Source organism: Balaenoptera ricei, chromosome 8 (genome assembly GCF_028023285.1).
Source record: "Balaenoptera ricei isolate mBalRic1 chromosome 8, mBalRic1.hap2, whole genome shotgun sequence".
In the NCBI taxonomy this organism is placed as follows: Eukaryota; Metazoa; Chordata; class Mammalia; order Artiodactyla; family Balaenopteridae; genus Balaenoptera; species Balaenoptera ricei.
In genome coordinates, this window is record NC_082646.1 from 102,357,504 (window position 1) to 102,373,099 (window position 15,596).

Here is a 15,596-nt window from a genome sequence, read left to right on the forward strand (position 1 = left end):
TACTAAGGGATTTTAACACACCACTTTCACCAATGGACAGATGATCCAAAATGAAAATAAATAAGGAAACACAAGCTTTAAATGACACATTAAACAAGATGGACTTAAGTGATATTTATAAGACATTTCATCCAAAAACAACAGAATACACTTTCTTCTCAAGTGCTCATGGAACATTCTTCAGGATAGATCATATCTTGGGTCACAAATCAAGCCTTGGTAAATTTAAGAAAATTGAAATCGTATCAAGTATCTTTTCCTACCACAATGCTATGAGACTAGATATAAATTACAGGAAAAAATTTGTAAAAAATACAAAAATACAAATGGAGGCTAAAAAATACACAGCTAAATAACCAAGAGATCACTGAAGAAATCAAAGAGGAAATCAAAAAATACCTAGAAACAAATGACAATGAAAACACAACAACCCAAAACCTATGGGATGCAGAAAAGCAGTTCTGAGGGAAGTACATAGCAATACAATCCTACCTCAAGAAACAAGAAACATCTCAAACAAACAACCTAACCTTACACCTAAAGCAATTAGAGAAAGAAGAACAACCCCCCCCCCCCCAAGTTAGCAGAAGGAAGAAATCATAGAGATCAGATCAGAAATAAATGAAACAGAAATAAAGGAAACAATAGCAAAGATCAATAAAACTAAAAGCTGGTTCTTTGAGAAGATAAACAAAATTGATAAACCATTAGCCAGACTCATCAAGAAAAAAAGGGAGAAGACTCAAATCAAGAGAATTAGAAATGAAAAAGGAGATGGAACAACTGACACCGCAGAAATACAAAGGATCATGAGAGATTACTACAAGCAACTATATGCCAATAAAATGGACAACCTGGAAGAAATGGACAAATTCTTAGAAAAGCACAACCTTCCGAGACTGAACCAGGAAGAAATAGAAAATATAAACAGACCAATCACAAGCATTGAAATTGAAACTGTGATTAAAAATCTTCGAACAAACAAAAGCCCAGGACCAGATGGCTTTAAAGGCGAATTCTATCAAACATTTAGAGAAGAGCAAACACCGATCCTTCTCAAACTCTTCCAAAATATAGCAGAGGGAGGAACACTCCCAAACTCATTCTACGAGGCCACCATCACCCTGATACCAAAACCAGACAAAGATGTCCCAAAGAAAGAAAACTACAGGCCAATATCACTGATGAACATAGATGCAAAAATCCTCAGCAAAATACTAGCAAACAGAATCCAACAGCACATTAAAAGAATCATACACCCTGGTCAAGTGGGGTTTATCCCAGGAATGCAAGGATTCTTCAGTATCTGCAAATCAATCAATGTGATAAACCATATTAACAAATTGGAGGAGAAAAATCATATGGTCATCTCAATAGATGCAGAAAAAGCTTTCGACAAAATTCAACACCCGTTTATGATTAAAACCCTCCAGAAAGTAGGCATAGAGGGAACTTAACCTCAACATGCTAAAAGCCATATATGACAAACCCACAGCCAACATTGTTCTCAATGGTGAAAAACTGAAACCATTTCCTCTAAGATCAGGAGCAAGACAAGGATGTCCACTCTCACCACTATTATTCAACATAGTTTTGTAAGCTTTAGCCACAGCAATCAGAGAAGAAAAAGAAATAAAGGGAATCTAAATCAGAAAAGAAGAAGGAAAACTGTCCCTTTTTTCAGATGACATGATACTATACATAGAGAATCCTAAAGATGCTACCAGAAAACTACTAAAGCTAATCAATGAATTTGATAAACTAGCAGGATACAAAATTAATACACAGAAATCTCTTGCATTCCTATACACTAATAATGAAAAATCTGGAAGAGAAATTAAGGAAACACTCCCATTTACCATTGCAATGGAAAGAATAAAATACCTAGGAATAAACTTACCTAAAGAGACAAAAGACCAGTATGCAGAAAACTATAAGACATTGGTGAAAGAAATTAAAGATGATACAAACAGATGGAGAGATATACCATGTTCTTGGATTGGCAGAATCAACATTGTGAAAATGACTATACTACCTAAAGCAATCTACAGATTCAATGCAATCCCTGTCAAACTACCAATGGCATTTGTCACAGAACTAGAATAAAAAATTTCACGATTTATATGGAAACACAAAAGACCCCGAATAGCCAAAGCAATCTTGAGAAAGAAAAATGGAGCTGGAGGAATCAGGCTCCCTGACTTCAGACTATACTACACAGCTGCAGTAATCAAGACAGTATGGTACTGGCACAAAAACAGAAATATAGATCACACTATACACAAAAGTAAACTCAAAATGGATTAAAGACCTACATTTAAGGCCAGACACTATAAAAATCTTAGGGGAAAACATAGGCAGAACACTCTATGACATAAATCACAAGATCCTTTTTGACCCACCTCCTAGAGGAAGGGAAATAAAAACAAAATAATCAAATGGGACCTATGAAACTTGAAAGCTTTTGCACAGCAAAGGAAAACATAAACAAGATGAAAAGACAATTCTCAGAATGGGAGAAAATATTTGCAAATGAAGCCACTGACAAAGGATTAATCTCCAAAATTTACAAGCAGCTCAACATCAAAAAAACAAACAACCCAATCCAAAATTTGGCAGAAAACCTAAATAGACATTTCTCCAAAGAATATATACAGATTGCCAACAAACACATGAAAGGATGCTCAACATCACTAATCATTAGAGAAATGCAAATCAAAACTACAATGAGGTATCACCTCACACCAGTCAGAATGGCCATCATCAAAAAATCTACAAACAATAAATGCTGGAGAGGGTGTGGAGAAAAGGGAACCCTCTTGCACTGTTGGTGGGAATGTAAATTGATACAGCCACTATGAAGAACAGTATGGAGGTTCCTTAAAAAACTAAAAATAGAACCACCATATGACCCAGCAATCTCACTACTGGGCATGTACCCTGAGAAAACCATAATTCAAAAAGAGTCATGTACCACAATGTTCATTGCAGCTCTATTTACAATAGCCAGGACATGGAAGCAACCTAAGTGTTCATCGGCAGATGAATGGATAAAGAAGGTGTGGCACATATATACAATGGAATATTACTCAGCCATAAAAAGAAACGAAACTGAGTTATTTGTAGTGAGGTGGATGGACCTAGAGTCTGTCATACAGAGTGAAATAGATCAGAAGGAGAAAAACAAATACCTTATGCTAACACATATATATGGAATCTAAAAAAAAAAAAAAGGTTCTGAAAAACCTAGGGGCAGGACAGGAATAAAGACGCAGATGTAGAGAATGGACTTGAGGACATGGGGAGTGGGAAGGGGAAGCTGGGACAGAGTGAGAGAGTGGCATGGACATATACACACTACCAAATGTAAAATAGATAGCTAGTGGGAAGCAGCCGCATAGCACAGGGAGGTCCGCTCGGTGCTTTGTGACCACCTAGAGGGGTGGGATAGGGAGGGTGGGAGGGAGATGCAAGAGGGAGGAGATATGGGGATATATGTATATGTATAGCTGATTCACTTTGTTATAAAGCAGAAACTATCACACCATTGTAAAGCAATTATACTCCAATAAAGATGTAAAAAAAGAAATGAGAGCAGAGAAATGGATAAGGACAGAAAGAATATTTTAAGAAAATTCACATAGTTTTGAATTAAAAAACATGCTTTATACAACCAATGGGTTAAAGAAGAAAACAGAAGAGAAATAAAAAATACTTTAAGACAAATATAAATGAAAACACTACACATCAAATATTGAATAGTTAACAAAAACAGTGCTCATAGAGATCCTTACAGCTGTGAGTGTTCATTTTAAAAATGAGGAAAGATCTCAAATCAATAACCTAACTTTGCACTTTAAGGGAAAAGAAGTGCTCACTAAAACCAAAGCTTAAAGACGGAAGGAAATAATACAGATTAGAGTGGAGATAAGTGAAATAGACAATAAAAACAACAGAAGAGACAACAAAGCTAAAGTTGATTCTTTTAAAAAAACAACAAAAATGGCAAACCTTTGTAGGCTGACTATGAAAAAAAAAGAGCAAAGACTCAAATTACTAAAATGAGAAATAAAAAGAGGGACATCACTACCAGTCTTACAGAAATAAAAAAGATTATAATACTAACTATTAACAACTGTACAACTATCGGTAGTCCAGATGAAATACACAAATTCTTAGAAAAACCTAAATTACCAATATTGTGTCAAAATATCAAAATATAAAATCTGAGCAGTCATATAACAGGAAGAGATTAAATCGATGTGAACTTTTCAACAACAACAAAAGCAAAAACAGGAAAAGATGGCATCACTGGTGAATTCCAAAAGTATTTTAAAAACAATAAATATCAGTGTTTCTGAAACTCTTCCAAAAAATAGTACAGAAGAGAACTCTTCCTAAGTCATTTTATGAGGGCAGCATTACCATGATGGCAAAATGTGTCAAAAACATGAGCAAAAAAAACCCCCCAAAACGCTATAGACCAATATCTTTCATGAATATAGATGCTACAATAGTCAACAAAATGTTAGCAAAGTAAATCAGTGAACATATTAAAAAGATTATAAACCATGACTAAGTAGGATTTATCCCAGGAATGCAAGAATGGTTCAATATATGAAGATCAATAAGCGAAGTAAACCATTTCAATATAATGAAGAATAAACATAATCATCTTATTGATTCAAAAAAATTATTTGAGGGACTTCCCTGGCCATCCAGTGGTTAAGACCCCACGCTTCCAATGTAGGGGGTGTGGTTTCAATCCCTGGTTGGGGAACTAAGACCCCATATGCCACTCGGCACGGCCAAAAAAAAGCATTTGACAAAATCTTACATGCCTTCATGAAAAATAACACTCAGAAAAGTAGGAATAGAAGTGAACTCCCTCAACCTGACAAAGTGCATTTATGAAAACCCACAGCTAACAATTTTCAAAAGTGAAAAACTGTCCCCCCACCTAAAATCAGGTACAAGTAGCCTTTTTTTGTGTTCCAAGATGGCTACATAGGAAGATCCTGACCTCACTTCCTCCCATGGACCCACTGAATCTACACCTACACATACTACAATTCCCTCTGAAAAAGTTCTGAGAACAGATGATCAGCTCTGCATTAGACAATAGCAGGGTCACACTGAGGTGGATAGGAGAGGATAAGACATAAACCTCACCCCTGGCAGAGCAACCCACAATTGGGAGGGAACTCATTACTCTGGAGCTTCTCTCTGAGGAACAAAGGGTTTGTACACCACATCCGGCACCCCACCTCTTTAGACCTGCACCTGAGAGATGAGCCCCCAAAGCATCTGGCTTTGAAAACAAATGGGGCTCAAATCCGTGAGCCCCAAAGTGCTATAGCAAACTGAGAAACTGCTCTCAAAGGGCTCATGCACCGATTCCCTCACCCCGGGGTCCAGGGCAGAAACAGCAGTTTGAAAAGCTCCCAGACTCTATGTGGTGGAGGTTTATTTGCTATTCTTAAAGTGTCCACCAGAGGTGCTGGCAGGTGCCATTTTCTTGCTCTCTCTCTACCTTGTTAAAGTGTGTAAATTTTTGTTGGTACATTTTATCTATAAACATAGCATTTTCATAGAATTATCATTTATGTTAGCACTGATTTATTTGTTTAAAACAACATGTTCTCATAATAATTTTTTAAAAATGGCAGCATACAAGAGGAGAGAAAATAAAGGCTGTTTTCAATTTATGCACATATGACCACCAACTCTTCACATTGCGTTAAATAAATAAACGAGAATAACAATAATGTTACATGCTGTTCTGTCCTTAAATGCTTTTAAACGGTTATTGCAACTCATTCACTCGTACTTTAGTTGAGTTACATCATTTGTTATCATTCCTCTAGTCATTCAGCTAGTTGTATAAACTCTGATTTTTTCTACTCTATGACAATTCAAAGCATACTTTTAGCGCAGGACATTTTACTACCTGTTTCCTCTACCTAGGATGTCCCCTTATTTCATTATGTGCTTGATTAAATGATACCATATCATAGATACAATCCTTTACCTCCTTCATAAAATTCCTCCTTTTCATGCAACCTTATTTATCACTCTGCTTTATTTTACATAGCCTTTATTAACACTCATTGTATATTTATTTATTTATTTTTCCTCCAATGGACTTTTTTTTTTAACATCTTTATTGGAGTATAATTGCTTTACAATGGTGTGTTAGTTTCTGCTTTATAACAAAGCATTGTATATTTATATGTTCACTTGTAAGTATTTTCCCCCAATTAGAATGTAAACCCCATGAGAGTATTACTGACTTTATCTGCTTTTTTCACAACTCTAGTCTTAATACCTAAAATGGTGTCTGGTTCAAAAGTCATATATGAAAAATTGAAATGCTTTTATTTTCCTCCATTTTTTTTCTATTCTAGCTCTTTCATCCTTTCAAAAAATTTAATGTGAACATTTGGTTCTACAAAATGACTCAGTCAAGACAGAAACATAACTCCATTTAAAAGTAATATTTATGTGTCTTTCCATAATGTGTGCCAATAAAGCACATACTGTCATTTAGAATTACATAATATTTTTTTCTAATTAAGACTCTTAGAAGAGTCAACTAAATAAATAAGATTAGACATAAATTTATATTCTAATAACCCAAAAGTTATCTTAAATTATTTTATTAAAAACTACCTACACTTTATTTATTGCTTACATTTATACCACTGTCATGTGTATGTGACCACATGTCCACATAGAGCACACATATGTGTTTCTGTTCATAGCCTTGTTTGTCCCACTGATTTACACGTATGTTTCCCCTGGCATGTGGTAGAGAAAATGCCTGTGTAACAAGTGAATAAATCAAATGCCATGAGTAATGTTTTTGAGAAGCAGGACGCAAAACATCTTATTCTCTCCTTGAACCATACTAGTCTAAGTGTTACATTTCTGAACATATTTTATTATCCCTAAATAACATATTTTAAAGTGGTAAGGATATAACTTTAGGAATTAAATGCATTTTAGGGCTAAAAAAGAGAATGGGATGACCTGACAGAAACGAAACTAGATTATTGTACATCACACAACATTAAAATCCAAAGGCTAGAGAGAATTTTGCGTTCCCCAAAACCTTCTTGAATGCACTTTTAACCTCTTTGTTCCTCAGGCTGTAGACGATAGGGTTCAGCATGGGAATGACCATAGCATAGAACACAGATGCCACTTTGTCTGTGTCCATGGAATGACTGGAGCTGGGTTGTAAGTACATAAAGATGACTGTCCCATAGAAGATGGAGACTACAGAGAGGTGACTAGCACAGGTGGACAAACCTTTTTGGTATCCCTTAGCTGAGTGCCTCTTCAAGACGGTGATCAATATGAAAAGGTAGGAAATCAATATTACCAGAAGAGCAAAAAAGACATTAAAGCTTGAAATTAAAACAAGAACCATCTCACTAATGTGTTTATCCGAGCAAGAGAGAGCCATGACGGCTGGAATGTCACAGAAAAAGTGATGGACCACATTGGACTTACAGAAAGAAAGGCTGAATGTACCTCCAACGTGGATGGAAGCATTCAAGAAACCTCATGCATAGGAGCCTATGGCCAGACATGTACACACACTTGTCGTCATGGTGATGGTGTAATGGAGGGGTTTACATACTGCTGCATAGCGGTCATAGGCCATTGAGGCTAAGAGGAAATTTTCCACACTGGCAAAGGCTGCAAATAAGAACATCTGAGCAGCACATGCATTGTAGGAGATGATCTTGTCTCCTCTAAGGAACCCAGCCATCACTTTAGGTGTGACAGCTGAGGAGTAGCCAAAGTCCACCAAGGACAGATTAATGATGAAAAAGTACATTGGGGTGTGGAGATGGGAGTCCAACAGGATCAATGTGATCATCCCCAGGTTTCCAAAAGCACTGATGAGGAAAATGAGGGTGAACACAATAAAGAGAGGAATCTGAAGTTCTGGGGTATTGGTTAGACCCACCAGGATGAAATCCGTCACCTCTGTACCATTCTCCATGAGAATTTCTAAATTCTCTGTAGTAATGAGAAAGCAAGGAATATTTGGTAAACAGCAAAGAGATTTCACTTAAATTTAAATATAAAAACACCCTGTTTATTTTACCATAATATTACGGCAATAAATTATTCTTCATGATTCTCTGATCTAAAGCATAGATCTGAACCAAAAAACATAGTAAATAGATTATCTTATAGTTACACACTGTTGAAGCTGAAAGATCCATAGAGATTACATGGCCAACTTCCCACTTGTGCAAATGAACAAACTAAAGTGCAGAAAGAGGTTATGATTTGTCTAAGGTCACATATTTGCCATACATACATCTCCCAAATCAGATCGCGTGAGTCTGTTAACAGCTTACATTTACACAGTTCTCATTCCAAGTACACATTTACGTTTAATATATTTTAAAATGCTTAATCCTCTCAACAGACCTACAAAAGGTTAAGTGTTCTGTGGACCTTTACACAAATGTCAACTGACAGAGTCAAGCTTCGGATCAAGGCAGAGCTAGGGCTCTGGAAAGAAGTACATATGCATTCAAAAAGCAGTCCCACCTTTTACTATCTGGGAGACATTATTCTTAATATAACTTCTGAGAGCCTTGTTTTCTCTATCTCCAAGATGAAGATGGTAATGGGACATCTAAAATTAGATTATTATAAATAGTTAAATGAGATAATAAATTTTTTTTAAAAAGCACAACTTGGGTGTTCAGCATAATCCTGATGAGTTGCTATCTTCTTATTAGGATGAAATGATGGTCTCCATCTTGATTTAGGAAAGGAGGGTACTGATATGTAGGGTCTCAAGGTGTGGGTGAGTTTGAAGTCCAGTACATTCACTTCTCAACTTGCCTTTCCTCACACATTGTGTTCATTTAGCCTTTTCTGTGTCCTCCAGGATATCTCACTCTATACCAGCCATTTCATGTGAAAATCCAGGGACATTCAGTCTATCTTGCTTAATTTTCCTTCTGATTTGTATTTGAAGGAGTTCCTTCCCTAAAACTCATTCTTACTCAGTTTATTCTCATTCCGTAGCTAAATCACAGAGATGAGGGTTGAAAAGTCATGGACCAGGAGTTTAATTCTAGCCTGCACATCTGTTCTCTGGCAAGATCCATATTTTTATTTTTTAATGATATGCTTGTGCTTTTAATTTAATTTATTTTCTGGGTTAGAAAGATTTATTGAAATACACAAGGAGTGTTACCTAGTTATACATATCTTTCACATTTGTCTCAGATGCAGCTATATTCTAGTGTTTACGATACAAAGTAAAACTAGTCTTTGATAGAGAATAGTAAAAGCCCATGTGATATCCAGTCAGCATTGGGAAGATTTTTGAAAACTCAATTGCCTATTTTTTAAAGTTTTCAGTTTATATTGGGCTACAGTTGATTTACAATGTTGTGTTTGTTTCAGGTGTACAGCAAGCTGATTTAGTTATATGTATAAATATATCTATTCTTTTTCAAATTCTTTTCACATTCAGGCTATTACAGAATATTGAGCAGACTTCTCTGTGCTATACAGTAGGTCCTTGTTGGTTACCTATTTTAAATGTAGTAGTGTGTATATGTCAATCCCAAACTCCCAATTTATCCCTCCCCCCTGCCCAGTTTCCCCTTTGGTAACCATAAGTTTGTTTTTGAAGTCTGTGAGTCTGTTTCTGTTTTGCAAATTAGTTCATTTGTATCATTTTTTTAGATTCCGCATATAAGCAATATCATGTTTGTCTTTCTCTGTCTTATTTCACTTAGTATGATAATCTCTAGGTCCATCCATGTTGCTGCAAATGACATTATTTCATTCTTTTGAATGGCTAATATTCCATTGTATATAATATGTACCACATCCTCTTTATCCATTCATCAATGGACATTATTTAGGTTGCTTCCATGTCTTGGCTATTGTAAATAGTGATGCAATGAACATTGGAGTGCATGTATCCTTCTGAACCATAGTTTTCTTTTAATATATGCCCAGGGGTGAGATTGCTGTATCATATGGTAGCTCTATTTTTGGTTTTTTAAGGAACCTCCATTCTGTTCTCCATAGCGGCTCTACCAGTTTACATTCCCACCAACAGTGTAGGAGGTCCTTTGGCAGGACATCCATTGTCTGGCAGCTACTTTTCTCTGCAATCTTCCTCCTGGCCATGTTGCAACTTTACTTTACATTCCTAGTCTCTAAAGGCATTTCTGTTTACAAATTTCTGACAAACATGATAACATAGCTTTTTAATAGCATATTCTGTGTTCTATGACCACTAATAAGAGAATTATATATGCAGATATAGATATGTTTCATTTAATCTTTCCATTAAAAGTTAGTGCATTTACCAATATTTTACAGATAAGAAAACTGAGAATTTGAGGAGTTACTTCCTAAATTACATGTCTAATATGAAGTAGGTTCAAGATTCAAATATATATATGATTGATTTTACAATCTATTTTCTGAATGACTGCTTTGTCAGCTTTCATAGATGTCATGAAAAGGGTGAAATTATGAGGTAAATAATAGTGAATGGGATACAAATCTACATAATCTCATGAGGACCCTTCTGGAATCTAAATAACTGTCAGTTCAGACTTTTGCTGTGAGTGTCCCCTATGGTAACAGGGGAAGCTAATAAACCAAATGAAATTGCTACCTACTCAGAGCATCATCTAATGTTTTTGCCCATCCTCTTTGGGAACATAGCATAGTGTTTCATGAGTATCACAGAACTTCCTACTAAGGGAAGCATTGGGCTTGATCAAGCTTGTAATTGGGCTTGATCCCAGTTGTTTCAGAAAAATGTTTATGACATTCTATTTTGAGCCCAAATAACTCATAGTATCAGTTTCACTACTGCTTTTACAAGTACTCCACTTCTAACTCAAAATGTGTATAGAATATAGAATCTTACCTGTTATTTGAAATCAAGGTGCTGGAAATCCTAAATTTTTAGTCGGATTTGAAACTCTCTCAGAGAAGAATGTATAAATCCTGTTGGAGAAACTCTCTTGGAGCACTAATCAAAAGGTGCCCTTGTAGTTGTTACTTACCTTACGACAATCTTAATTTCCTTATTTGTGAAATAGACATAATATTATTAACATAGCCTAATTCACAGAATCGTGGCTGTGAATAGCTATTGAAATAAGGTCTATAAAACAAGTCAGTAAATCGTCATTTTGTCTGCATTCAATATAATTTTTATCTTGGCGATTTTTCCTGTCAATGGTTGCAAACTCACGGATAATCCTTAGTTTGGGGAAAGATCAGCATGTGTACTAACAATTATTCACATTCAGATGAGTAAATAAATTACCAAAGAGGCTCTGTATATAGTCTGTCACTTCTAAAATGATGTCAAAGAGAAGAACTATTTGGGGATTTCAGAAGTTAATGAATGGGAACCAGGAGGGAATTTTAGAGACCTGGAGATCTCAGGCGAATAAGCCCCCATGAGGAAAAATACAGGTCCTGCTCACTTACTTCAGGAAGAAGCAATTAAACTGCATGTGAAGACGCAACTTGGCTTACTGAGACAGCACAGAGATGTGTTTACATTATTTTGTTGTTGTTTCTTCCCTTTTTTCCAGTTTCAGTATGTTTTATTTATAGTAAATTTTATGCATTTTAGTGTACAGTTCTGAGAGTTTGGACAAATGTATATAATAATGTAACCACCAATGCAATCAAAATAAAGAACAGTCTTATATACCCCCCAAATTTTCCTGTGTTCTTTTGCAGAGAAAATTTCCTGGCACCCCCCAGAGACTATATTTGTCCTTATGACTTTTCCTTTGCAAGAAGTGTCATATAAATGAAACCATGCAGTATGTAGCTTTTTGAGTCTGGTTATTTTCATTTAGCATAATACACATGACATTCATCCATTTGTTGCACGCATCAGTAGTTTGTTCCTTTTTATTATCAAATCGTATTTTATTACATGGATCTAACCAGGTTGTTTATTTCTAGTTTTTATTGATTACAATTAAATCTGCTATAAACATCTGCCTACAGGCTTGTGTATGAACATAGGTTTGCATTTCACTTGAGTAAACACCTTGAAGTGGAATTGTTGACTGATAATGCTAAAGTTTATGTTTAGCTTTATAAGATACTGCCAACTGGTTTTTAAAAGTGATGCATCATTTTGCAATCCCACTGGTGATACATGATAATCTCAATTCTTTCATGTCACTGCCAACCCTTAGTGCTGTCTACAACAGAGGTGAGTGTTCCTGACAGAATCTTCATACATTACTGGTAGTCTTCACGTTTTGGATTGCTTGAGGCTGAAGAATTGGGCCAGACTCTTCTAAAAGGTAGAGTAAAATGCCCTGAAGTCTTTTTATACAAAGGAAACAAATAACTGCTGGAGGAGACTGTCTCAAGACAAGGACAATCTCACTCACAGGACACAGTCATATTTTGAAGGTAATAAGATGCTAGAGGGCTGGACTGGAGAATTCTGAATTTTGAGGAGACAAAGACGCACTAGAGTTCCAATCCAAATTTCTGGCAGGGGACAACTTAAATTTCGAGCTAATGGTAGGAGCTCAATTATCAGTATATCTAAGTGATAACTTTGTCACCTTCATCCAGTCCAGTGTGGTTCTTTCTCATCCAACAACTTATGAACTAAAAAGAAAACTTAGCTCATCCCATATACACATCCAATATATAATGTTGAAGCAGGGTAATGATAATAAGGGGAAAAACCCTCATTCATAAAAGAGAATAATGGAAGACATGTTAGCCAATTCTGAAATTTTGCTGAGTTGGCATCACAAAGACTGCCCCCCGCCAACCCAGAGAATGATAGACAATTCTTCATTACATCTTGATTTGTCTCTTGGTTAAGAACTCCATTTTTCATTCTTTTTCTTAGCATCTCATCCAATCTTTTGGATGTTGCTTTCTGAATTTCTGAATTCTTTTTTTATGATGACTTCTGAAGTGGTATTGAAGTCTCTTCTCCTTGAGGAATATTGTTTTGTGGCTTACTTCCATCCATGCAGTTTGGACTTCTCAGAGGTAATCTAATGCTCAAAGACTTTTTAAATGAAAGCATAGCTTTCTTAGCAATGCAATTCCTTCAACAACCTAGAGGTTTCTTATTAATTTTTTCCCATATTCTGATCATCACACCCCAGATTTTTTTCTAGCTATGACTCTAGCCTGCTTCATTTATTTTCCTCCATACCCCATATTTTTCTCTTTTATCTTAATAGTGGCTGTGCAAGTTACACATTGTTGGTAACACACTATTACATCATAGCCTTCAAAACGACTACTTTGTTTCTGATGTTCAGGATTGGATCCTGAAACAAAGAAACATTACATAGTGGAAAAACTAGTGAAATTTGTATAAACTCTGGACTTTTCAGTTAACCACAAAGTACCAAAGTTGGATTCTTTGTTTTGAAAAATGAACCACAGTAACATAAGATAATGAAACTTTACATGTAAAGTGAACTAGGTGAGTGGATATAGGAATTCTCAATACTATCTTTGAAATTTTTGTGTAAATCTGAAATAATTCCCACACTAAAATTTTAGTAAGACCTGAAACCATAAAACGTCTAGAAAAAAACATAGGAAATAAGCTCTTTGACATTGGTCTTATTAATTTTTTTTTTTTTGGATATGTCTAGTCAGGCAAGGGAGACCAAAGCAAAAATAAACAAATGAGGCTACATCAAACTAAAAAGATTTTACACAGCAAAAGAAACTATCAACAAAACAAAAAAAGCAACCTAGTGAATGGAAGAAGATATTTACAAATGATATATCCAATAAGGGGTTGATATCCAATATATACAAAGAGCTCATACAACTCGAAAACAACAACAACAAAAAACTGATTAAAAATGAGAAGAGAACCTGAACAGACATTTTCCTGAAGAATACATACAGATGGCCAGCAGGCATATGAAAAAATGCTCATCACTAATCATCAGGGGAACGTAAATCAAAACCACAATGAGATATCACCTCACATCTATCAGAATGGCTATTATCAAAAAGATAACAAATAACAAATGTTGACAAGGATGTGGAGATAAAGGAACACTCCTGCACTGTTGGTGGGGATGTAAATTGGTGTAACCACTATAGAAAACAATATGGAATTTTCTCAAAAATTTTAAAATAGAACTACCATACAGTTCAGCAATTCTACTTCTGAGAATTTACCCAAGGAAAACAAAAACACATTCAAAAAGATACATGCATCCCTATGTTCATCACAGCATTATTATTTACAGTAGACAAGATATGGAAACAACCAAAGTGTCCACAGATAGATGAATGGATAAAGAAGGTGTGGTGTAGATATACAATTTATATTACTCAGCCATAAAAACAAATGGAATCTTGCCATTTGTGACAATGTGGATGGACCTGATGGGTATTAGACTAAGTGAAGTAAGTCAGACAGAGAAAGACAAATACCTTATCATTTCATTTATTGTGGAATCTAAAAACAAACCAAAAAAAAAAATGAACAAAAAAAGCAGAAAGAGATTCATAGGTACAGAGAAAAACATGGCTGCCAGGGAAGAGAGGGTGGGGGATGTGCAAAATACGGAAAGGAGATTAAGAGGTGCTCATCAGTTACAAATAAATAAGTAATGGTGATGTACTACATAAAATAGGGAATATAGTCAATAATATTGTAGTAACTTTAAACGGTGACAGATGGTAACTCTACTTATCAGTGTCATCATCTCATAGTGTATACAAATGTCAAATCACTACGTTGTACACCTGAAACTAATATAATATGTATGTCAATTATAGTTCAATTTTAATAAAAAGCTGATGAAGTTCATCATCACTAGACCTGCCTATCAAGAAATGCTAAAGGAGCTGCATAGCACAGGGAGATCAGCTCGGTGCTTTGGGATCACCTAGACGGGTGGGATAGGGAGGGTGGGAGGGAGGGAGATGCAAGAGGGAAGAGATATGGGGACATATGTATATGTATAACTGATTCACTTTGGTATAAAGCAGAAACTAACACACCATTGTAAAGCAATTATAGTCCAATAAAGATGTTAAAAAAAAAAAAAGAAATGCTAAAGGAAGTCCCAATTGAAATGAAAGGACATTCGACAGCAACCCAAAAGCATATGAAAATATAAAGCTCACTGGCAAAGGTAAATATACAGACAAATATAGAATCCAGCAAACTGTAATTGTGGTTTGTAAATCACTTTGAATTCTAGTATAGCATTTAAAGGATAAACAGATAACTATAGCTGTAAAACTATATTAAGGGATAAAAAATATAAAATGATATAATTTGTGATATCCATAACGTAAAGGGGAGGGGAGGTATAAAGGATTAGAGTTTTTGTATATAATAGAAAGTTAAGTTGTTATCAGTCTAAAATAGACTGTTATAACTATAAGGTGTTTTATGCAAGCCCCATGATAATCACAAAGAAGTACCAATAGAAGATACACAAAAGAAAATGAGAAAGGAATCAAAGCATATCACTAAAAATCAAAATCAACAAAACACAGAGAAAGGCACCAAGAGAGTAAAAGAGGGGAATAATAGC

General features: G+C 35.4%; 1 protein-coding gene across 1 annotated transcript; it reads right to left on the reverse strand.

The window, feature by feature from the left end:
• Positions 1-7,072: 7,072 nt before the first annotated feature.
• LOC132369996 (olfactory receptor 5B2-like) lies at positions 7,073-8,017 on the reverse strand. Its single transcript, XM_059929722.1, is given in 1 exon segment — positions 7,073-8,017. A coding segment is annotated over 1 exon segment (945 nt).
• Between the last annotated feature and the right edge of the window lie 7,579 nt (positions 8,018-15,596).